The 25,854-nt window shown below is 36.3% G+C and overlaps 1 protein-coding gene across 5 annotated transcripts in view; it reads left to right on the forward strand.

Moving 5' to 3' along the window:
• DENND1A (DENN domain containing 1A) overlaps positions 1-25,854 on the forward strand; it is a 492,157-nt gene that overhangs the window by 108,338 nt on the left and 357,965 nt on the right. For all 5 annotated transcript variants that reach the window (XM_053920814.2, XM_053920818.2, XM_053920816.2 and 2 more), the window contains one exon: positions 11,259-11,302. In XM_053920814.2, coding sequence (XP_053776789.1) covers positions 11,259-11,302 — 44 coding nt within the window. The remainder of the gene's footprint in view (positions 1-11,258; positions 11,303-25,854) is intronic.

Here is a 25,854-nt window from a genome sequence, read left to right on the forward strand (position 1 = left end):
AATCCAGGTGGGAAATGATGGTAACTTAGACCGGAGTGGTAGTGGTGGAGATGGAGAGAAGTGGTCAGAATTTGAATACATTTTGAAGATTTAGTTGACAGGATTGGCAGGCAGATCGGATCTGAAATGTGAGAGAAAGAGCAGGAGTTCAGTTTTGGACATGTTAAATTTAAGTTGTCTGTTAGAAATCCAAGTGGAGTTAGATGAATTAGTCTGCAGTTGAATACAGTTACATGAATTAGTCTGGTGTTGGGAGAGGCCTCAGCTGGAGAAATAATTAAAAGTTGACAGTGCATATTTGTATTTGAAGTGATGAGACTAAAAGAGACCGTCAAAGGAGGACATGAAGAAAGAAAAGTGAAGAAGTCCAAGGACTGAACTTGGGGACCCTTCAATAGGAAGAGGCCAGTCAATTAGGAGCCCAATGAGAAGCCATGAGGCAGGGGAGTGGAATGCCAAGGAAGCCACATGAAGAAGGTGGTTGGAGGAGGAGGAAGCAATCAAGGGTGTCACGTGGTGCTTATAGGTCAAGTAAGACTGAGGATTGATAATTGATATTAGCAGTAAGGACCTTATTGGAGTAGTTTCAGAAAAGTGGTGGGTGAAACTTGATTGGCATGGGTAAAAGAGAGTGGGAGGAGAGGAATTGGTGACAGTGAGTATAGACACTCTTTTGAAGAATATTGCTTTAAAGAGAATGAATGTTATGGGGTAGTAACTGTGGGGGACTGGGCTTGATCTTTTGAAAAATATTTGTAGAAATAACCGTATGTTTGCATGCTGATGGGAAAAGACCTGGTACAGAGGTAAAATTAATGAAACAGGAAAACTGGTGGAGCATTCTGAATTGGTGAGAGGGATTGGGATTCTAACTTATAAGTGAACCAGAGGAGGGACCTTTGCAAGGGGCACAGGCAGTTCTTCCTAGTAATAGGATGAAGGCAGAGTCTTGTGAGGGTCAGAGATAGTAAGTAGATATGGTGGTGGAGGCTTGTGGGGGTTCTTTTCTGATTGCTCCACTTTCTTAGTGAAAGGGCATATAAGGTAGTTAATGGCAATTGAGGATGGAGGAGGTTTGAAGGGAAGGAGAAAGTATGAAATAGTCACTGGGGAAAGTGAATGAATTAAGGAAAATGTGGTATAATTACTAAGTTGCACTGAAGCTCACTTACAGTGAATAATCTAAATTTAAAGCTAGATTAGTCAACATAGTTGTGTGTTTTTCTCCAGGTACAGTCAGGTACAGGAATGAGGGTGGATAGTTGGATTTAACAAGGATTGTGATTTTGCCAAGTGAGGGTGACAAAGTAAGAGAGTCACAGAGGGACTGTGGGAATGAGTACCTGAGATTGGATAGAGGACCAGCTCCTTGGTGGGGGGGAGGGTAAAGAGTCAAGAATTTAGGGGTTTGGAAGGATTATTTATGTGAGTAGGAAAATTGGTAAGACTGATGGGAGCAGTGAGTGAGTGAGTGAGTGGCAGTGCACCAGGAGCCCAGTGGTTCAAGGGAGAGGAGTAACCCCAGGATTAGTAGGTGACAACAGAGCAGAGGTGGGATGGGAGTGTAGTCTGGTGACATGAGATTAAAATCTGGGTTTTGGAAAATGATGGAGAATGGTCTGAAAGTGGCAACAAGGAACAGAGGCCACCTACCCTACCTCCAGGCTTATAGGAGGAAGGGTGGAGAGGAAACATGTACCATGTGAGAGGGCCCCAAAGGAAGCCAGCATTTGGTGGTGGTAGCAAGTATGTTAGAATGTGTAGGAAACTTAAAGAGCTTGAGAAAAGATAGTTCTAGCTTTATAACAAAAATATCTTGAAATAGGTTAAAGTGGTACCAGGTCCTCAAAAAACAATCAAACATAAAATATCCATATGATCCAGCAGTTCCACTCTGGGTATATAGCCAAAAGACGTGAAAGCAGGAACTCAATCAAACATTTGTATCCTCATGTTCATAACAACATTATCTACAATAGCCAGAAGATAGAAGAAATTTGAAACATTTGTATCCTCATGTTCATAACAACATTATCTACAATAGCCAGAAGATAGAAGAAACTTGTGTCCATTGATAGATTAATGGATAAACAAAATATGTTATGTACATACAATGGAATACCACAAAAGGAAGGCAAAAGGAAGGAAGGAAGACAACGTGGATGAGCCTTGAAGACATCATACTCAGTGGAATAAGCCAGTTAACAAAAGGTCAAAGACTGTGTGATTCCACGTACATGAAGCACCTAGAGTCGTGAAATTCAGAGAGACAGAAAGTAGAGTGGTGGTTGCCAGGGGCTGGGGGACGAGGGAACAATGGGAATTATTCAGTGAGTTCAGAGTTTTAGTTAGGGAAGATGAAAATGTTTTGGAGATGGATGGTAGTGATTGTTGAACAATAATGTGAATGTACTTAATGCCACTGAATTATATACTTAAAAATGGTTAAAATGGCAAGTTTTATGTTAGGTATGTTTTTAACTCTTCTTGGCTTCCACATACAAGAGTATAAGGACGTTAGGATACAGACACTGTTAAGGAAGGACTAGGGGAGTGTAGTGGTGCAGATAAGGACTAGGCAGCAATGGCTTGTTTCCAGGAGAAAAGAGGCAGAATTTTGGTATAGGAAAATCTTCCGGTTGACAGGCACAGTATGTTTCCGTTGCTGGGGTGTCAGCTTTATCTAGTTTGACCTTAACATTTATCAGCATGCACTAGTTTGACCTTAGCATTGGGGTTTTCAGTATGGTTTAGAGGTACTCAGAAACACACTTTCTTGAGTAGGAAAACATTTTCTCTGTGTTCACATTTGTTCTGTTTAGCAAGTGATTATTTCATAGATGATACAAGGATAATCTCTAGCCTTCAAAATTATTGTAAGTTTTTAATATGAAGTCATCTTTTAAATATTGTAGTTACTAGCTGTATTGAGTGTTAGTTACTTTGGAGTAATTTTATTTATATCCTGAACTTGGCATTAAATAGAGAAATTGGAAAGCTCTTATTTATAATCTGCTAAGGCCTGTTTCGTAACAACATGTTTTAGTTATTTGTCCAGTTGTAGTCTTATTGTTGAGTCACAATAATGATGAGCAGACAGATCAACAGGAGGATGTGAATAAATAAAGCCAAAAAAGAAAGCCATTGTTGGATTCTTGGGAGTCTGATGAATCCAGGCTGAATCTTAGCTCTTTTACCCAACTCTGAATTTATTCTTAATGAGCCTCGCTTTTCTTATTTATAAAATAGGGATACATCTATTTACTAACAGAGTTGTGGTTATGATTAAATACGATAAAATAAACCACCTGTGGCAATGACTGGTATACCTAGGCATTCAGTAGGTGGTAGGTAGTTGCTAGTAGTATAATTATTACTGCAAAGATATTTAATGGGACTCTGTTTCTGAGACACATAATGCAAACTTAGAAAGCAAAAGAATTAGCAGAAAGGTCCTTCAATTTATACAAAGATTCACCTCAGGGTTTCTGTAAATCTGGTAGAGTCCCTAGTGCATTTGATGTTTACAGATCATTAGCAAACAGATGCCAGGAGGCAAAATAAACTGTAGCTTAAGGATTTTCGAACCACTGACGATGAAGAAAAAATCAGTTTCTGATAAAGTTGTAACATTTCTAAGTAATGGCAGACGATGGGAAAATTTTAATTGGGTTTATAAAAGTTTATTTCAGGAACACATGTATTTCCAATTTAAGGCACACCTATACATATGTAGCCACCTAATTTATAGTGCTTGCTTATTTCTCCACTGGGGTTAATAATACAACAACAACTAATATTTGTCGTGTGCTTACTATATGCCTGCATGTCTTTAGGAAGCCTGCAGCATTCAAAGGCTTGTTTTCAGTTGGATGTTTTGAAATTTGCCCTTTATCTGTTTGGAGAAATAGGGTATTTAATTATTTTGTTTTATTTTATTCTTTTTTTCTCTATTATGCCAAAATATTTGTTGGGTACTTGTAACAGACAAGATACTTTGTAGGAGACAAAGCTAAGTAGAACATGGGCCTTGTCCTCACAAAATACGCATTGTCTCCTCTACTGTTCAGAAGGGGCTTGCGGTGGGTAGCATTCAATGAGCGCTGATGTAGTCCTGGACTCTACGCCTGGCTCTGCCAAGCTCTTCCCTGAAGCTTTGTCTGTCCTGGCCAGGACTAGGCTCCATGCCCCTCTACCAATGCCTAGCCTAGAACTTATCAAGCCCTGTGGTAATTGCTTGTTTAATTCTCTGTACTCTCTATTAGGGTTGACTGTAAACTCTTTGTGAGCAAAAACTGTGTCTTAGTCATCAACTGGGCCAGTCACATTAGAGTATTAGGGCCATGAATAAATACTAATTTTCTGACTTTGGACAAGTGATAACCTGTTGCTTTCTTTAACCTGTAAGATTGGTTATGATAGTCCCCATATCATAGCTTTGTCATGAAGATAAAATTAGGAATTTTTTACAAAATGCCTATCTCAGTGCCTGGCACATAGTGGGCACTCAGTATTTTTTTTTTGAGTAAATAATTAAGTTACCTCTTTTCACCTAATGTGGCAGATGTGATATATCTATCTATGAAGACTGTATGCAGTGATGTTAGGTTCCTAGGACATAAACGGCACAGCTGTCATTTAGGTTAGAGCTGAAGTAGTTACTCATATGGGAGTAGAAATTTGACACTTATTGGTGCTCATACAAAAGGTGGGGTAAGATGAATTCTGACTCATAGAGAAATTAAGTGGAAGCCTGAGATTATAACCATTAGAAAAAAATCAATATTCATCTATCAGTTTGATAGATTTTAGGAATTCTAAACTCCAAACTAATTTTAAAAACCCTAAATATTTAAATAATAATGAAAGTTGAAAACTAGGATATTCAGTAGGAAAAAAGGTAAAAATATGTGAACATATTCTTTTGACATTTTTTTTTCCTCCAGCATACCCTCTCTTTTTCATTTTATAGCTCCCTTTGGAATGTGACTAATGTTTGCATTTTGGATTTATGGGGCATAAGTTTGGTTAAGGATCAGATTTATTATATTCCTTTTGTAGATGAAATTAGTTATCGTTAAGTAGTGGCATTTGCTGGTCAAAATAACAGCATTCTCTAGAAAGAAAGATGAAACTTCCTAGATTTTACTGTATAATGTCAATGGACTCATTATTTGTGGAACAGCTGATGCATTTAGGACTTGTTGATTCACTTAATTGGTAACTGTACTACATTCATAACTCCAACAAGTGAAAACAATAGGTCAGTGTCTGCTGTTTATGCATAAATAGTCACATTGGAGCAGGATATGTCTGAAAAGGCAGAATGTGTCAGTTTGAGGAGGAATCTGGCACATGAATGGTTCCACTGCTTGCCATAGTGAGGTGGGTTGTGCTCTCCTTCCCTGAATAATGTTCTTTGGGTGTTTGTTATAGGTGCTGATGGTGAACTGTTCCTGTGTTGTCAGGCTGGCTTCTGTGACGTAGATTTTGTATATATTTTCAATGCCAGTGTTGAGGGAAAAGGCTAGAATAGAAATAAGCATGGTTTAAAATTGGAGATGACTCAAAGTTTTTATGTCTTACAGTATTCATGTTTTAGAGCAAAGAGTTAATACCTAGATTTTTTAAAAGTAAATTCCATTTGTACACAGAAATTGAATGTTCATGTAAAGTACTTTGCAACAATTTTTTAAAAATTAGTGAATTATATTCCTTTGTAATTTCAGGATAAAAATCTGCATTTTGGAATCAGCAATTTATTTTAAAATAAGTAGTTTTTAATTTAAAAACATTAAAAATGGAAAACAACAGAAACTAATTTTTTTTTACTATAGAAACATTTGAAACATTCCTTTTAAGTATATATTATTTTTAGTAAGTACATTTTAACTATCAAAAATGGAATAATTTACTAGAATAATTGTATTCAGTTACAATGTTAAACTAATGATTCAGGCATTTTTATCATATAAAGTAAGTGAGCGAGGCTGATTTTTTGTAGCTATGATGGGTTTAATAGGGAGTGTCCTTAAAGCTCTTTACTGAGTGCGGTTCAGTTTGCAGTCATACTATCAAGACACTAACTCTACATTACACAAAATAATTTAACTTTTCTTCTTGGAGATTGAAAGAAAGTCTATTTCTGAGTGTGTTTAGGGACAAATTGAGCAGGTCCTCCAAATGTACAACTTCTCAGGCTTTTTAAAAAAAATCGTCTATGTTTTTAGAGTATAAAAATTGAAAATGTAATAGGGAATAGGCAGTGTAATGGACTGTTACTGTTTTGCAGCATATTCCCATCTTCTCATCTGGAAAATTAAATCTGATTACAGCTTGGATTAACATTTGTGGTTGTAGGGGGGGAGGAAGATAGCATCTTAAACTCCATGAAATTGAATAATAAGATTATATTATTTATAGCTAATTTTGAAGTGTTGCTTTTAAAGCACAGATTTTTATAATTGTTAGCTTTCAATATATTCAATGTTTTGCCTCTTATTGATTGAAATATGCTAGAGAAAATGACTGGATAAATTTAGTAGGCATTAAATGTGATATTTTCTGCCTTGATACCTAGCATGTTAAAAGTGAAAGTAGTATAGGTCCGTATATTAATGGCCACATTTGCAGTTTCTCATAAATTTCCTAAAAAAGTTCCAGTTACAGAAGACTGTAACATTTAGTTAGCATGCAGTTGTTACGTCTTTCACAGGAAATGAAGACAGCGTATTTTTCAGTAATCAGTTACAGTGTCGTGCATTGACCCTTCAAGTGGAGTCACTGGTGTGACAGAAAAACAGGAAGATAATCTGGCGAGAGGGGTGTGTGCACACATACTAGTTACTGATCTACAAATGAGCCCTCATACATAACCACAGTACTTATGGATTATTTGCATTTCTGTTGTAAAAGTTCTGTCTACCACGTTTTCTAGGAACTTTAAGCCTAAGGCAGAATTCAAGGTTTTGGAGCCTGTGTAAAATAATTTATAGCACCTTTCTAGTAAATCTCGCCCAAACTCTTATTCTATTAATTAAACATACTGTGGCAATCTGGTATATCTTAAAGATTTAAAAGTATGTTATAGTAGAAAATGAGAAAACATGGATTATTGAGATTGAAGAATATTAGCATTTCTTTGAAAAAAATAAGTAAGACATTTTTGAGATCAAACTTTTTTTTACTGTGAAGATACAGCGTTCTAAGCATGGTCATGTGCTGTGCCTGAATGAGATTGTGTTGTTGGGAGTCTGCACTGTGAAATGTCTGTATTTGATATGGAAATGTGTCTTGTGGCCTCCAGGGAAGTGGTGCGCGTGTTCCGAGTGGGGACGGCCTCTTGTGCGACCGTGGTGCTGGGACAAGTATGTGGCCCATTACATTGACATAATGTGAAGCCTTATTAGGCTTATGTGGCCAAGAGATGTGTGGAGTCTATCATACCATGCATCTTGTTGGCAAGATCTTTTAAATATGATTCTTTTGTTGTTGAAAAGTATTTTCCTAGGATATGATGAAATTGATTTTTAATTTTGTAATAATGTCGTACTTAAATCTGGAGAAAGTTGCTGAGAAGGATGTGGAGGGAAGAGGGTCCTATGTACTGCTATATTATGTCCTTAATTTTCTGTTAGGGACAATTCTTAGGGAAAAAGCTTGACATATGCTAATAACTCCATTCTTACTGCCAACTGCCTAAGCAAATTATGTTACTTTTTTCCATGGTAGTTCTCTCAGCTGCAGATTTTTGTGTTTATAAAGTTAGCTGTTTGGTGACACTGCATTTGGCAGTGAGGGTATGAATGTGAGAAGGTGTTTTTGGAACATTAGCAATTATAGCATTGGATGGTAGATAAAGAAATAGACATATACACATTAGACTGATGTACAGTTATCCAGTGTATGTTATTTTCCATATAAAGATATAGAACATTTCATAAAATGTTCCCAGACCATTTAAAACGCAAAGAAATGCAGCTGATGCAGTGAAATACATAGAGTACTTGTAAAAACATACAGGCACGCAAGTGGATTGCTGCCAGACAGAAAATTTAAAGGCGGTTTGCTTAACTGCAGGGTGCTAGGTTTTGTACAAGTGCCATGCTGAAACTGTTAGTAAGGCGGGTGTTGTGTTGCTTGAGAAAAGCAGATTGTATTTGGACCTTTTTAACTCAGATGTTTCCAATGTCGATATTTTGGTGACATTATGGCATAATGATCAACTCTCTGTGAAAAAAGATTTCAACCTAGTGTATAAAATAGTCATTCTAAGAAAATTCAAAAATTATTTTCAGTTTTTATGTTACTATTTAAAAATGGCTTTCATAGTTTCATTAACTATCAGACTAGATCTCTGAGCTAATTGAATGGAACTTTATATAGGCTGGGCTTTGGTTTTAAAAAGCATTGCCTTTTAAAAAATACTGTTTTAGAAGAGTGTTAAGGACCCATGAAGTTTGCTTTCGTAAACCTCAGGGCCTTAAAGAAAGGAAGTCAAAAGTTTTATGCTTCAGTCATAGTAAATAAAATTCATGTATTATCTTGGAACATGATTCTGTTAAAATCTGGGAATCCCATCCTAGGGTTAGTCTTAGGACAGTAGAAGGAATTCAGCTGGTGGTGTTTATGATGCTGCCTACGCTGAGGCGGTGCTTAGGGTAATATGGTTTGAATGACCCTCATCTTGGTATTCCATGGTCATATTTACCTTCAGTATATTAAAATAGGTTGATTTTTCTTTTTATCCATGGTTCCTTCTCTTTTTCAATTTTGTGTTCTATACGTGAATAAAATACATTTTAAAGTGGCAAGTTAATTATCATGTGATTTCTTATAACATAGTTGGTTAAGGAGATTCAAGTAGTACCTTCTTTCTCTTACCTATATTAAGAAACATGTATTTTAAATTGAAGACTATACCACAAGTTTTGGTTTCTGATGTTCATCCCTTACGAAATAGTGATAAAAAATTCTTTGGTTTTATTCCATTTTTATTTTCATTGGTATTTTGTGGGTCCCAAGAAGTACAAGCTATTGCAAGAAAGAGGACATTATATTAAAGATTATATGTGAGCCATTTCTATCTGAAGTTTTCTGGTTGAAGAGTAAATTTTAATCACATGACAATTGGAAGAAAAAGAATAAGCCTTGGATTATTTTGTGGCTTTACCAACCTCTGTTTTACTGTGTACCTCAGTGACTTAGAAGTGGTTTTTTTGTTTGTTTGTTTGTTTGTTTTTGCCTTGGGAACACATTTTAAATCCTAAAATACCAGTTTTTTTCTAGACAAACTCATTTTTGTATGTTTCCAGAATTATAGCCATTACCCTCCTTTTTAGTCCCCCTCTCTGACCCTCTGCCTGCCACAAATCCCACAACACACTTTTAAGGGTTTGTTGGTCATCTGGCTGTCCCTCTGCACCCTGCTGCTAATTCTTCCCTGTAGACCTACCTACTGCGGTTAGCATCCTCTGGCCTCCTGTCTCAAGAAGACAAAGTCCTTGTGCAATTTCAGCCCTTCTGGCCAGCGAGAGGTGACAGTATCTTCATTGGCCCACCAGAATTCTGCTAGTCACGGTCTAGAGGTGGCATTTGTCCCTTCTAGTATTTGAAGATGAAGGTAAAAAAAAAATAATCCCCAGTTTTATTTTTTAAAATCCTGACCCAAGGACATTTTTTCATTGCTTTTTTAGAAAGAGAGGAGGGTTGGGGTGTGAGGGAGGGGGAGGGTGGAGGGGAATGGAGAGAGAGAGAGAGAGAGAGAGAGAGAGAGAGACTGAGTGATTGATATTGGTTGCCTCTGGTAGGCTCCCCGACTGACCAGGGATTGGACCTGCAACTTAGGTATGTGCCCTGAGCAGGAATCCTACCTGCAACCTTTCTGTGTACAGGGTGATGCTCCAACCAACTAAGCCACACCAGCCAGGGTGATTCTTAGTTTTTAAGTCAACTGGAAGATACCTAAGAGCTGAAATGGTCTATAAGATCTTTTAAATTTTTTTGCACCACTGATTTAGGGAAGCTCTTTTGATGTGACCTTTTGAATATTCTTACTTTTATAATTAGTCTTAGATTTTTAAAAGTAATATCCACTGACTTTAATGCCTTGAAAACTGGTATTTCTAGGATTTAAATGTAGTATGTGATAGACCCTTATTTCTCTCTTTTTGATTCTTCCCCTGCAGAACAATTAACTGCATTTTTGTGTTGTGATATAAAGGATTTAAACTTTACATGGATTCACTTTCACAGAGAAGAAAATTGGTGTTTTAAAGCCTAAATATGACAAGGGAGTGGTATGTGTTGTGATCCCTGGGAGAGGGGTCCTGGACTGTCATGCTTTTTTGTAAGCCTTTTGCATTGATACATAGTTTCTCAAATAGATATTATTCTGATCACTCCCCTTAATGTGTCTCTGAGGAACCGAATCTTTCTCTTACTAGAAAAGATTGAATGTTTTTCTAATCAATGGTAAATGGAGTGCTAATAGTTTTTAATTAGTACACTTCTGTATTGACTTACAGAAAATGGCATTGGATTATCTTGCAATTGTGATTGAAGAATTAAGTGACCCCTTTAGTAATTTCATTTTAAACTAATTGTCATGAAAGGTATTTTCACCTATGCATTTTTTAGTTTCTGAGCAAGTTTAAAATGTTTACACTGGTATGCTAAAAGAATACTTATTGTTTGGTTTTATTTGAAGACTTTACCTACTTTCATCTATCTTTTCAAGAGCTCATAAGTATTTGGGGAAGTATGTATTGTATTTTTAAAAGCAAGGACTTTTGCATTTGTTCCTTGAAAGGCTTCTCTCACCCTCACTGTCACACACCCTCTGCCCCACCGCCCCAATCTGGAACTGCTGCTTAAGATGGTTTATCAAGCCTACATCTCGAACTATGAAAAGGAGGCTTCTGGTTAGAGATGAAAAGCCAAGCAGGTTTAAAACTCATTTTCTCTGGAAAAAATATACTGAGGGCAGTTTGCAACTGGCAAGATTTTTGCATTGGGTAATAGTTTAAAGTTAACAGTAGCATCAGGTCTTTAAATTTTTTCTTTTTTCTATTTCTGGAGGAGGGTAATGGGAGTGCCTTGCCGAGACCTTCCTTGTGCTCATCAACATAGCAGCCTCAGCTGCCCCCCTTGGATCCCCTGCCAGGGCTGCTATCATCTTCTGATCAAATATTAATGTGTGATCCTCTGCTTGCTCACTAATCCAAAGCCAATTAATATTATCTGTCAATTATTTACAGATCCTGAGGTGCAGAGGCAATTCCCGGAGGACTACAGTGACCAGGTTCGGAATGCGTAATTAATTTTTTACATGACAAAATTTATTTCAGAGTTGTTCAACATATTATTACTGTTCTTTTTACTGAAAGAGATAAATGAATTTTTAGAAGGGAAGAGAAACAGTAATTAGGAACCCAAGACAAAAAGTAAAACATATTGAAGTATGATTGAAAGTGTTTGTGCTAGTTTTGGGTGTTACCTTCAGGGGAAAAATGCACAGAAAGGAAGAAAAATCTATCACAAATTTCACTTTTTACTTTAAGCTATGCTACTGTCTGCATTTCATTAGGAAATTTGTTTGGGTTGCCTGTGAACTTTAAAAAAAAAAAATGTTACTTAAGCTTCAAGAGCCATTGTAACAAAAAGGGGGCGGAGGGAATTTGATAATATATCCTGGAATTTGACATAGGTTATGAAACTGTGTTATGGTAGTACCCAGAGAAGAAGACACACGTGCAGGAAGGGTCTTTAGGGGGAGGGTAGTAGTAATGATGGTAGGAAAAGTTAAGATTGGACAGCTGGTCCTGCCGTCTTGGAGTTCCTGAATTCTGCAAGCGTAGAATGCAGTGGAAGGAACTATTTTAATCACAACATACTGTTGAAGCTCTGATGCTGCTCGATTCTTGACAGTTAGGTCCATGTAATACATTCTGGAGTCCAGCTTCAGTGTTAAGAAACATTAGAGATATTTTGTAGGTGTTGGGGGCACCTTACATTTTCAGTTCAAATATGCAATTTGTTATGCTTTCTAAAGCAGTTTTAAAATAAAAGCATCCTTGACTGTACTGAACAAAACAACTATATAAAACGTTTCACATGTGGAATATTGTATACAATATAACATATTTTTGAAGTACATCTACTTAATTTTGTTCATTAAAAAAGTCCTTGAATAAGAATAAGTACAATAGAATAGAAATATACAGTGTAGTAGCAGTAACACCTTTGCAGTGTGGCCGTACAACAGAAGGCAAGGTATCTGATACATCTTTATGAATACAGGGGACATATTGTGACCGGGAATATAATTGGATAATCAGTATAATGAGATGCTTTGTAATGAGATTTTATTGTATTGTATAAGAACCCAAGAGAACTGGTATGGTTTGCTTTGTGTGTAATCCCAAGACTTTTAAATGAGATTTTAAAAAATATTAATCTCCTCACTCTACCTTTTCCTTCATCTTCCAACTGGAAAGTTAAATCTTGCCTTAAATTGCAGTGGGATTGAGCCCATTGGATTTAAACTACACAAGTCAAAGGTTGTAGGACCTTTTTGTTAATGATTTTCTTTCCTTAAACAATGTCTAAAGAGTGGAAAATCTTAAAGTATTAATTTGAATCGACTTGAGGCCACAGTTCCTAAGAAAATCATTATTCTAAAATCTAATGTATAGGTAAAATAACCTTTGTGGTCCCATAATCTGAATTACCTAGTGAGAGAAAATTCTGTAGGTGAAAACTTAAAATAATATGGTTAATGTTTAGATTGATTCCTTTAAACAGTTTTTTACTATATCTGAAAAATTAGGAGCCATGTGATTTTTTTGATATACCTTCTAAAAGTCACAAAATTAATATTTCAGTACAAAAATATTTAGAAAATACAGACAATAAATAAAAAGAATGAAAAGGAAGAAAATACAAGCCATCTTTTACTACATCATTTTACTAAGAGATAACCACTATGACAATTTGGTATTTATTTTTCTGAGTATATGTGTAATGTGTGTGTATTTGGGGAGGGTATATGTGTATATATACAGGTACTACATACACGTATGTATATGTAATGTATTTGTGTGTAGAGACAGAAATATATACTATTATTCTTTCATTGCATATGTAGCCCAGCTTACAGATTAGAAATTGTTAAGAACTTAACTTCTCTTTACTTTGGTTAATGGATGACCTTATAAGAGTTTTCTGTGTTGAAGTTTGAATTATTTAAAATTACAGTAAGAGCCTAAAAAATTGTGATAGCTTCCAGCTAAAGTGCTCGTAGAAAACGGTATTTATTTTCTTTGTTTAGATCAGTGACATAGTTTTGAAATTTGGAGGATGATACTCATGGGCTAGATCTAGACTTAGGAGAATGTGTTTATCACTGTCTTATTTAGCATCTCTTTGAACTTGACTCAGCACGTGATTTCCCTTCTTTTTCTACGTATAACTCAAGAATGGAGGATGAATGAAACATTTATTTTATTTTTGATACTACCTCCAAATTTCCAGAAATTTATTTCTGATGAAGGAAATGAGACCTGTGTATTTCTTGTTTATCTTTTTTTATCATTTGGGTTCTGATCTTATGTGTTATCTTCTTAGCATTTGCTGGGTTAAATGAAATTATCTTTCCCCTCTGTGTACTTTTATAAAGGAATTCTTAGAAATATTTTTATTACCTGTAAACCTTAAATGCTGAATATGCACTTAATGTAGACAACATTTCTAGTATTAAAACATTTATGATGTAATACATAAGGAACATTTGAGATAATTCACCACAAAGTATAGTGCTTATTACCACACACACATGCACACACACACACAATTCCCCCCACCCCAGTTTTTCTCTTCATTCGCCTCAACTACCAGTGCTTGCTTTACATTTGTGTATTTCCCATGTACTAGCACACTTGATCAGAGACGCTTGCTGCTGCTAGATGTTTTATTCTGTGTGTTCTTTGTACCTTACAGTAAAAGAATCTGTCACAAATTATTGTGGCTCACTGCTTTAGAAACTGAGAAAAAAGGGAGGTTAGATTGACATCTGTGACTGAATAATGATGACCAGCCTTTTGGCTCTCCTTGAGCCACAAAGCTAGCACTGCCTTTAGAGTGGAAAAAGAAGTAAGAAGAAAGGGGAGGGATAAAAGAGAGTTACAAATCTGTGGTCCCGGAGATGTATTACTGTTGGGCCAGTTGTCTGCGTGGTATGATAATCCATTTTGATCTTCTCTGTCTTAATTGTCTGCTAAAGACAAATGGGCAGTAAAAGTTCATCAGTTTCATCTTTTTCCTTCTCGTTTAGAAGCAGAATAAATGATCCATCACTACAGAAGTAGCCTTTCCTTCTGACATGGAAGTAATGCAGGCCCAACACGTTTTATTAAAATGTTTTCCCCTCATTATTTCAGTCCTCTTAGCTCTGAGAGATCTTACTGTTTCATAAAAAATGTAATCTGAAATGTAAATAAGGGCCTTGATACAGAAGGAAGAAGTAATGAGCAGCCTGAGCCACATTTTAGTATTCTTGATTGTAATTACTGACCAAGTGATTTCTCTGTGCCCCTTTTTTTTCTTCTTAAGTTGTCTGTGACACCCTCAGACCACAATGACATCTATGGTTTAAGACCATTAAATCACTGTCGCACTCACTGTTTCACTTAAAATCTGGTAAGCCTGCTGTCTTTAAGCTTGAAAGTACAGCCTTTGTTAATTTCAGAGAGACATGAAATGCCTATTTTTTTTTAAAAAGGAAAACAAACAACAAAAAAGACAGAAGCAAGGTCTTTTTCAGAGTTTACATTATGTATTCATCTGCATTTGTTTAATGCTTAGCTAGTTTAAATACTAAAACATCAACATTGGTAGGATCCCGACTTGAAAAGGATCCTACATTAAAAAAAAAATCTTCTAACAACTTACTTATAAAATTTTGAAAATTTTATTCCTCATAAGCATGATATGAAGTAGTCTAACTTCATATTTACAAAATTACTAAACTACAGATGCGATTTTTGAGTGACTTTGTTTTTGGTGACTTAAACCAGATTCTTTGCAGTGTCTTATAACTTTAGATAATATAACTCTTAACACAGCCTGTCCAATAGAAAATTTTTGTTAGAGCAGAATCACAATAATATATACCTTTCACTTCTAGAAATGGTTTCACAAAGATATCAACATGTCAATCTAGCATTAAAAATAAGAAAACAAAACATAAATATCTTTCCCTGCTGGAAATAACCTTTTAGTTAATTAAGTTGATTTATAATTATTCAATTATGTTTACTGTATTCATTCATAATTATGGAAATAATTGGCAAAACTTTACTTATTGTGACTAATGCAGTTTTAATGAATACTAATTGAATTAAGAAAGGGTAGTTAAATTAATACATTAGCAAGTTATGGTCACTATTTTCATCAAAATCCCATCTTTGGCTTCAAAACACTACATGACTTTTCAGATTAATAATACCTTTTAGTACAGGATAATTTTGAATAAAGATACAGTAGCCTATCAGAGAGAAATTTCCATAAATAGCCTTGTAATGTGTCAAGTATAATAGGCATTACACATACCATTTTAAAATGTATTAGTTACAGTGTAATTACTTCTTGTACTAAAACATGTAGAAATAATCATTCGTTCTCACAATTGCAATTTTTATAGCCTGTGTGTTCTAAGAGTGGCAGTTAGAGTTGAGTGCTAGAAGTTGCTTCTCCAGTGTGTTCATCTATATTTTTATGAAAAATAGTATCTTAGAGCTCTTTACATAGAGGTCTGAGCACACTTACCCACTCTAAATATGTACATTGCTGTTTAGAGTGGTAGGTAAGTTTTCTTTCCACTGGCACTGAAACAGAGGTTATAATGAAAATAACAATCTTTTTGCATTTATAGAAACTATAAAAATTTTATGGAAATCTTTATATAGAAATGAACAGTGTTTCTTGTACAGCTCTATAAGCAATGTAGAAACATGGTACATAGGGAGAAATAAAAAAGGTATCCTTTCTTTTATGGTTTTATATGGTCTATGTGATTTTTAAAATTTCATTATAGGCAGTTAAGCAAATTATAAAAACATATATCACCTACATACTTAAAAAGAACAAAAATATGTTGCATATCTTAGGCTACCTGATGGAAATTGGCATTTCTGAGTTGCATGTAATTGCTTAAATATGGAGTTTTTATCTGTTCATGCTTCAGGTATGTTCTAAAGAAAACATTTCTTATGCTTATGGTTACTCACAGTATAACCTATGTAAATGGATTGGAAGATTCTAATCAGAAAGACAACAGATAGTATTTACTTAAGACTTACTGCTAGTATGTTGGTGATTGCCTCATTCTTTTGGGGAGCTCCTGTGTATGAAAACTTTCAGGTTATTTTCTTCCAAATTTTGATAAGCCAGAGACTAAACATTTCTATTCAAAACTTGTTCATGCCCTGATTCCTTGAAAGAATACTATATAATAAGAAAATTAAAGATATAATCCACAGCTCCTAAGTTTTTTGTTACTGTGAAAGGAAGCCTCATTGTATGAACATTGTGTAACATACACATGTATAATATTTATGGAAAATGTAAAACAAATGATAAAATTTGATTTCCCCCCATTATTTTTAGGCTGAGGAACAGAAGCAGCAGATTACCTATTCTGTATAAACTGTGATGTTGATTCAATAAAAATGCTGCCAGTCCATAGTGACTTGTCTAAGCCAAAGAATCTTCAAGTTGGAATCAAGATTTTGGGTTCATGGCCCTTTGGACCTTCCATTCACCAAGCTCACAAAGAATGAAATCAGACCTGGGTGTATCCCATTTCTCTTGGAAATTTTTGAGCTTTCTTCCCCCACACATCCCCATCTATTCTTCTTTAAAGTGAATTCTGTCATCCTTCCAACTACCACATACACTCTATTCACTTTAAATGATGGGGTCAAGTTTGTTCATGGTAACTTTTTATGACACTATATAGCATGGGACAGAATTTGTCAGTTCATTTGATTCTCACCCAAAGGGTTTACTTTTATAAGGGTCAAGTGCATCACACTTTAAAATGGCACCACAACCTGGCCTTAAAAAGACTAACTTATAAATGACTGCTTTTGCTGATCCCCCATTGTCTGTTTTTGGTGGCAGAAAATGTCTGGGAAAGTAGATTTGATTTTGTGCATTAATTGAATGACAGATTGATAAATGTAGTGTCTGCAGAATGTGAGCCAGACACCACACCAGGTAAAGAGTAGGAGAGAAGAAGTAGATCCCTTCCTTCCCTGAAGGACCTCACTGCCCAGTAGGCTACAAAGGTAATGCACGGCCAGAATGTTTTGATGGTTCGTAGAACAATAGCATGGCCAGAAATTGGGGATGCCTCTGAAAACTATGACCTTTGGGTAGTGATGCTATCATATAATCACATTCATGTAATTTCTTATTCTTTGTGTTGTGAAGCCACAGAACTTAGTAGAGTTAGTCAGAATGGTACAGAGAAACCCAAGTGAACCATTTTGGAGCTACCCTTAAAGAAGACCATCTGTTAGGTTTGTTTTAGATGTGTGCTTTTCTAAGAGTCACTATTGATTCATGGATTGTTCAACCTCTTGTTCAAAAAGATCCGTTTCTATATTTCTCAGTAATTTGGCAGTCTGAGATTGTAGGTGGAAACATAATTTTCTCATTCACAGATATAAACTGAATCTCTTTAGACCCTAAAACCTGGAAAGTGATTGTTTAGCATGCTAGCAGTAAAGCACCCTGCTGAATCAGCTTTCTTCAAGTAGTATGTCAGTCTCCTTGATTGCTACCAAATGTAGGCATTTTGATGGACCGCATTACAGATTTCGAAAAGATTCATTGATAGATTACAGATGTATAAATGCATCTCAGATTAAACATCTGCTTCTTTGTATATATTTAAAAGTATCCTGTTCTTGATGATTGGAGTGTTTAAATGGTTATCTTTTTTAACAAAAATTATATTTTATTGATTATGGTATTATAGTTCTCCTGATTCCTCCCCCACCCCCAAATCCAGCACCACCTACTCCCTCAGGCAGTTCCCCCACTATTGTTCATGTCCATGGGTCATGCATGCAAGTTCTTTGGCTACTCCATTTCCTGTATTGTACTTTACATTCCCATGGCTATTCTGTAACTACCTACTTGTACTTCTTAATCCCCTCACCTCCTCACCCGTTCCCTCATACTCCTGCTCCCATCTGGCATCCATCAAAACGCTTTCTGTATCCATGATTCTGTCTCTCTTCTTCTTGTTTACTTAGTTTGTTTTTTTTTAGATTCAGTTGTTGATAGATTTGTATTTTTCACCATTTTGTTCTTCATAGCTTTGTTTTTTCCTTAAGTCCTTTCAACATTTCATATAATAATGGTTTGGTGATGATGAACACATTTAGTTTTTTCTTGTCTGGGAAGCTGTTTATCTGCCCTTCAATTCTAAATGATAGCTTTGCTGGGTAGAGCAATCTTGGCTGTGGGTCCCCACTTTTCACGACTCTGAATATTTCTTGCCAATCTCTTCTAGCCCGCAAAGTTTCTTTTGAGAAATCAGCTGACAGTCTTATGGGAACTCCCCTGTAGGTAACTAACTGCTTTTCTCTTGCTGCTTTTAAGATTCTCTCTTTATCTTTTATCACTAACCTTTGGCATTTTAATTATGATGTGTCCTGGTATGGACCTCTTTGGGTCCAAATTGTTTGGGACTCTTTGTGCTTCCTGGACTTGCATGTCTGTTTCCTTCACCAAATTAGGAAAGTTTTCTTTCATTATTTATTCAAATAGATTTCCAATTTCTTGCTCTTTCTCTTCACCTTCCCAGCACCCCCATGATGCAAATGTTGGACCTCTTGAAGTTGTCCCAGAGGCAATTTATACTGTCCTCACTTTTTGGACTTTTTATTCTTCTTCTCATTCGAAATGGTTGTTTTTTGCTTCCTTATGTTCCAAATTATTGATTTAATTCTTGTCTTCATCCAGTCTACTGTTGTTTCCCTGTAAATTGTTTATTGCAATTAGTGTATCCTTCATGTCTGACTAGATCTTTATTATGCTGCTGAGGTCCTCACCAAGTCCCTTGAGCATCCTTATAACCAGTGTTTTGAACTCCGCATCTGATAGATTGCATATCTCCATTTCGTTAAGCTCTTTTTCTGGAGTTTTGATCTGTTCTTTCATTTGGGCCATGTTTGTCTCCTGGTTTGGACAGCCTTCCTGTTTTTGTTTCTATGTATTAGGTAGAGATGCTTTGACTCTGTGTCTTGGTGGTGTGCCCTAATGTAGTAGGTGTCCTGTAGGGTCCAGTGGCACAGTCTCCCCTACAAGCTGGGTGCTCAGGGTGTGCCCTTCATGTGAACTGAGTATACCTCCTTCTCGCAGTTGAGCCCTGGTTGCTGTTGGCAGATCAATGGGAGGTATTTACGCAGGCCAGCAGATGCAAGGACTGGCTGTGACCACTGACCATGAACCTCTGCCCTCCGTGGAGGGGCAGGGTGGTGGTGCTTTGATGTGGTCTGTAGCTATCCACTGGGTGCGCTGGCCCTGGGGTTTCCCAGGTGGTGCAGGCCAAGGTCAACCCCTACCTGTTTTTTTTCTGGGGCCACCCCGCCTGAGCAATAAAGCAATCTGAGATGGCGGCTATTTGTGCTGGGCTTAGAGATTCCCAGGCAAAGCGAAGCTGTGAGTGTAAGCTGGCTGCTACAAGTGCAGTGCCTGGGGCTCACTAAAGCCAGCTGTTGCTTGTTTGATAGGATTTAGGAAGTTGTGAAGCAAGAGCCAAGATCAGCCATTCAAATGGAAAAGCAGTTAGGGTGGGTCAGTAAGTTGGGTGGAGTGGAGTCTGGAATCTCCAAGGTGGGTCAAACAGTGTTAGCCAGGTTGATGGAGTCTCAGTTACGGCAGCAGCTTGCTTGCTCTGTGAGGGGAGAGTTCAAAAAAGGGACAATGTCCTCTGCTTGCCTTGATGCTAGACACTTCAGTTTCTCCCTGTTTACCACTGGTGTCTACCACTAGTGCATATATCTTTGCAAATACATGTTTTTGAGTTTTTTGGGTAGATAACTGAAAAGAGGGACTACTGGGTCATATGGTAACTCTTTTAATTTTTTGAGGTACCTCCATACTATTTTCCATAGTGGCCGTACCAGTTTACATTCCCACTAGCAGTGAGTGAGGGTTCCTTTTTCCTCCACAACCTCCTCAACACTTGTTATTACTTGTTTTGTTAATAGCCATCCTGACAGATGTGAGGTGATATCTCATCATCATTGATTTGTATTTCCCTAATAGCTAGTGAAGTTGAGCATCTTTTCATGTATCTGTTGGCCATTTGTATGTCTTCTTAGGAGAGGTGTCTGTTCAGATCCTCTGCCCACTTTTTAATTGGATTGTGTTTGTTTGGTGTTGAGTTGTATGAATTCTTTATATATTTTGGATATTAACCCCTTGTCAGAGCTGTTGTTTGCAAGTATGTTTAGCCATTTAGTTGTTTGCCTTTTTGTTTTTTGGCAGGCTTTTTTGCTCTACAGAAGCTTTTTAGTTTGATACAGTCCCATTCATTTATTTTTGCCTTTAGATCCCTTGCCTTTGGGGTCAAATTCATAAAATCTTCTCTAAGACTAAGGTCCATAAGTTTAGTACCTATGTTTTCTCTATGTAATTTATTGCACAATAAATTATGCCACACACAAGAATAAATTCAAAATAGATTAAAGACTTAAATGTTAGACCTGCAACCATAAAAATCCTAGAAGAAAACATAGGCAGTAAAATCTCGGACATTGCTCGTAGCAGTATTTTTTTGTGATATATCTCTCCAGGCAAGGGAAAAAGAAAAAATAAACAAATGGGACAACATCAAACTAAAAAGTTTTTGCACTGTGCATTGATTTTGTACTCTGCAATTTTACTGTATTTATTTGCAGTAGTTTTTTGGTGGAGTCTTTAGCATTCCTGCATAAAGAATCATGTCATCTGTAAAACATAACACTTTTAGTTCTTCATTCCCAATTTGAATATTTCTTTCTCTTGCCTGATTGCTCTGGCTTGGACTTCTAGTACTGTGTTGAAAAAGAGTGATGAGAGTGGATCTCCTTGTTCCTAATTTTACAGGAAAAGATTTTAGTTTTTCACCATTGAGTGTGATATTAACTGAGGGTTTATCATATATGGCCTTTGTTATGTTGAGGCACTTTCCTTATATACCTATTTTATTGAGTGTTTTAATCATAAATGGATGTATCTTATCAAGTACTTTTTCTGCATCTTTTGATAAGAACATGTGATTTTTCATCCTTTATTTTGTTAATGTGGTGTATTACATTGATTTGCATGTGTTGAACCATACTTGTGCCCCTGGAATAAACCCCATTTGATTGTGATTGCTATTTTTTAAATGATTATTGTATTTGATTTGCTAGCATGTTGTTTAGGATTTTTGCATCTGTGTTCATTATTGGTCTGTAGGGGTTTTTTTTTTCTGCCTCTTACCCTTGCCAAGGCATTGGTGTCAGTGTTATGTTGACCTCATAAAATGTGTTAGGAAGTATTGCCTCTTCTTCAGTTTTTTGGAAGAATTTGAGAAGGGTAGGTATCAAATCTCCTTTGAATATTTTGTAGAATTCACTAATGAAGCCATCTGGTCTTGGACTTTTATTTTGGGGGAGGTTTTTGATCATTGTTTCAGTTTCCTCACTGTTGATTAGTCTATTTAGATTTTCCAGTTCATGATTTAGTCTAGGAAGGTTATATATTTCTAGGAACTTATCCATTTCTTTTAGGTTATTGAATTTGGTGGCATATAGTCTTTCATAGTATTCTTGCATGATCCTTTGTATTTCTGTGATGTCTGTGGTAATTTCTCTTTTATTTCTGATTTTTTTTATATGAGTCTTTTCTCTTTTTTCCTTAGTGAGTCTAGCCAGGGGTTTGTCAATTTTATGAATCTTTTCAAAGAACCAGCTCTTTGTTGTATTAACTTTTTGTATAGTCTTTTTGTTCTGTGTTTTATTCAATTTTTTTTGCTCTAATTTTTATTATTTCCTTTCTTCTGACTTTGGGCTGCTTTTGTTCTTCTATTTCTAGTTCTTTAAGATGTAATATTAGGTTGTTTACTTTTTTCTAGTTTCTTGAGATAGGCCTGTAATAATATAAACTTCCCTCTTATTACTGCTTTTGCTGTATCCCAGGAGTTTTGATATGTCATATTGTTGTTCTCATTTGTCTCTATATGTCTTTTGATCTCACCTTTTATTTCTTCTTTGACCCAGTTGTTTTTTTAGTAGTATGTTGTTTAATCTCCACATATTTGTCGGGGGGTTTTAACTTCCTTTTTACAGTTGATTTCTAATTTCCAAGCATTGTGGTCAGAGAATATGCTTGGTATGATTTTAATCTCAAATTTGTTGAGGCTGGTTTTGTGACCCAGCATATAGTCTGTCCTTGAGAATATACTGTTCTCCAGTGCACATGGACCTTTCTGGACTGGCTTCTTAATGGGACTGTATTTTAAAACCTTAAACATTTAGGCAATTGAAAAATTTATACATTTTCTTATTTAAGGCTCTTCTTTTAAATTGAAGATTTCTTCCTAATTTGCTCACTCCCCAGCTGTTACAGTTATATTGAAGGAACTCATTAAAAGACCAATTCCTTTTGAGCTATTCTTTCAGAAAGAACACCATGCTATACAGCTCTGCTGTGCTACTACTTACTTGAATCTGACTTCAGGAAATGGTAATATGCAGTCCTCACACATTCTTACTAGTCGTATTCTCCTGGTTTTATTCTGGCTCCAAAAAAGCCCCTCTAAATTTTATACATTTGTGAATACTAGTGGATGATCTTGTTTCTGGTGAGTTACTCGATGATTGTAACTAAGTTGACTGTGTGGCTGCTATTGAGACCTGTAGTCTTAATGTTAGCCTTTGCCTCACGTAATCAGTCTGTTACTCGTTGGGATGCACCTACAAGTCTGCAGTTATCAAGTTCTGTTCATTATCCCTCGTAAATTGCTCCCTGGTCTGTCCTATTCTGCTGTTTTCCTCTGCATTCCTACTCTCAGCTTCTCTCCTGTGGACTCTTCCTAATAGCCTAAAACTAATGACCTTTTAATCACTACCCTTCATATGGGGCCAGAGATATCTTTCTAAAATCTAAATCAAATCATGTAGTCAACCATTTCTCTTCAGTTGAAACTCTTGGTGGTTCCTTGGCTCCTTTAGCATCTACTCCAAACTTCCTAACTTGGATTTAAGGCCATGGCAATATGACCTTGACCCAGCCTCCAGCCTAATTTTCTACCATTTCCCTTTATAACCAGGCGTAGTATGTCTCACCATTTGCCAGCATGGTTTGTTCTTTTCCACCTCTGTATTTTTGCTCATGTTGTTTTTATGGTTGAAATGCCTTCTTATCATCCCTACTTTCCAGTATACTTTGGTTCAGTTCAGTATTAAATACCCTGTTTGTATCACTTCCTCCGCGAAACTTGCTATGTCTGAATTTGTCACTCTATCCTCAGCACTTGGGGAGCACTTGGAACCTTGACTCCTTACATTGTATTGTTTGTCAATCTGTGAACTCTTTTAGTATAGGAATGATTGTAGTCAGTGTCAGGGGCTCTTCTTAGTAGCCAGGATAAATCAGAGGCCAGTGAATAATTATGAATATAAAGTATATAATACACAGATACAATTATTTAAGGAGTTCAAATTCCAGGAAGGAGAGCACAGAGGCACAATAATGGTGATTAAGAGCTTGGAATTTGGAGCCAGACTGACTGAGTTTGAATCCCAGCTCTATCATTTACTGGGGTCTACCTCTTTAGGGTTTCATTTTCTTACCTGTAAACTAGAGATAATCATAGTAAAGAACTCCTAGGATAGTTGTGAGGGTTAAGTGATTTGGAATGTGCAAACTGTTCAGAATAATACCTAGCATCTAATAATAACCAATAATTATATAGTGTCTGCTCTTTTTAGGGGTAGACTTAAGGTAGCTGGGTAAACTGTTTTGTTAGGTATTAGGGTTATATGTGATAACCTTTACCTCGAGAATTTCAGATTGACCCTAGGAAGAATTCTGGAAAACCTTTCCTTTTTAAGCCGACATGGTTCCAGAGCAAAATTTAGAGAAGTCACAAAGGTAAGAGAGTACTTTGTCAAATAAAGATGAAGTGAGAGAATCAGAAATAGTGCCTGAATATTTATGTTCTAAAATGTACTAAACATACTGAAAGTCTTTAAATGGTGATGAAGAGGGGTTTCAAATAATTATTTTTATTTTATTTCAGTTGTAAAATCTGTATATTGAGACTTTCCATGTTAAAAACCTCAGAAATTTAGTAATAGGTCCCACTGTCCTTATAAATGAGCCCTTTTGGTTGCATATAGTACTTGGTATTATGTTAACTTTCATTTAAAAAATACTTATATGCAATAGCACTAAGATTCCTCTGGCTACCAGAATTTGAAACTGTCTAACTTTGGTCAGTTTCAGATTTCAAGTGGGATATAACACAAGCCCAGACTGTGGCCTGGTTTGAATGTGTGTGCATGTGTATAGAGCAGGAGGGTATAAGGGGTGGTGGGTAGAAATGAAAAGGTATTTATAAAAGAAGGTGTGAGGGTGATCTGGCTGCCACATCTGTCACCCCATTGATTGCCAGGGTTGATACGGCTGATCTGGCTGGCTAGGCAGGTGTCCCCTTCCTCCCTCACCAATCCATGTGTGTCCCTCCTGAAGCTGTGCACTTGGTTGAAGACGACAACCTTCCCAACTAGAGGAGAGGACTGGTCTTTGGTCAGTGGTATACCTGCTGGAACCTCCACACAAGCTCTCAGGGTGCATTTGTAGAAGAACGTAGGGTAGTCAAGCTTCCAGGACTCCAGACACAGCCAAAGGAGGCGCTGCACGTGGCAGTCTGCCTTTCTTTAAAAACAACAACAACAGGTATTTATAAAAGAAGTAAGATGATCTTTTAAAGAAAATTGAACTTATCAAAGATCACTTACTTATATGTCAACCTTGTGAAATATATAGTAATAAAATACAGTTTCACATTGTTCTTATTCCTAGAATATTCTTTTGTAACCTTCTTGTCTAGTAAATACTGAATCCTCTCTCAAAAGTCAGCTCAACTGTCCCTACCTCTGAGGAGTCTTTCACATCTGCTGGGTAGACCTGGCAGTACCTTTCTTTTCCCTTGGGCATACTTCTATCAAATACCTAAAATACTTTATTACACATACTTGTTTACATATCCTCTTCCTCCCCCAGGCAGGAAGTCAGAGATTCTTGTCTGCTTCATGTCTACATCTCTTAAGACCTGGTACTGTACATGGATGTTAGCTGGCTAAGTATTTGATATATAATAATAAACAACTGAGTAGTGTTCACACTGTGATCTTTGGGTTCAGAATTTGAATGAGGAAGGACAAATGAAAAGATATGTTTAATAAAATTTTATCTTACCTACTAGAGGCTTAACCAATGGTATTTAAGAGTCTCGTATTCGAATGTATTTCAAATACGATATCTCTTTAGTAACATTGAGTTTTAGAAGTGTAAATTGTAAATTGTTGAGAGCATTTTTTCAGAGAAGCAGATGCTTATCTTTTTGGAGCTCTAAACCCCTGGTAAATTGAGAAGTATTTCTGATTTTTTAAAATGTTTTTCTGTTATAAATAACAGTTTTAATGGCTAACATCCCTTTCATTATTCATGTCTCACTTATTTCTTAACAAATATCATCCCCCCAATTTTTAAATATTTTTTATTTTTATTTTTTGGTATTTTGGC

The sequence above is a fragment of the Desmodus rotundus genome, chromosome 1, assembly GCF_022682495.2.
Source record: "Desmodus rotundus isolate HL8 chromosome 1, HLdesRot8A.1, whole genome shotgun sequence".
Taxonomy (NCBI): domain Eukaryota; kingdom Metazoa; phylum Chordata; class Mammalia; order Chiroptera; family Phyllostomidae; genus Desmodus; species Desmodus rotundus.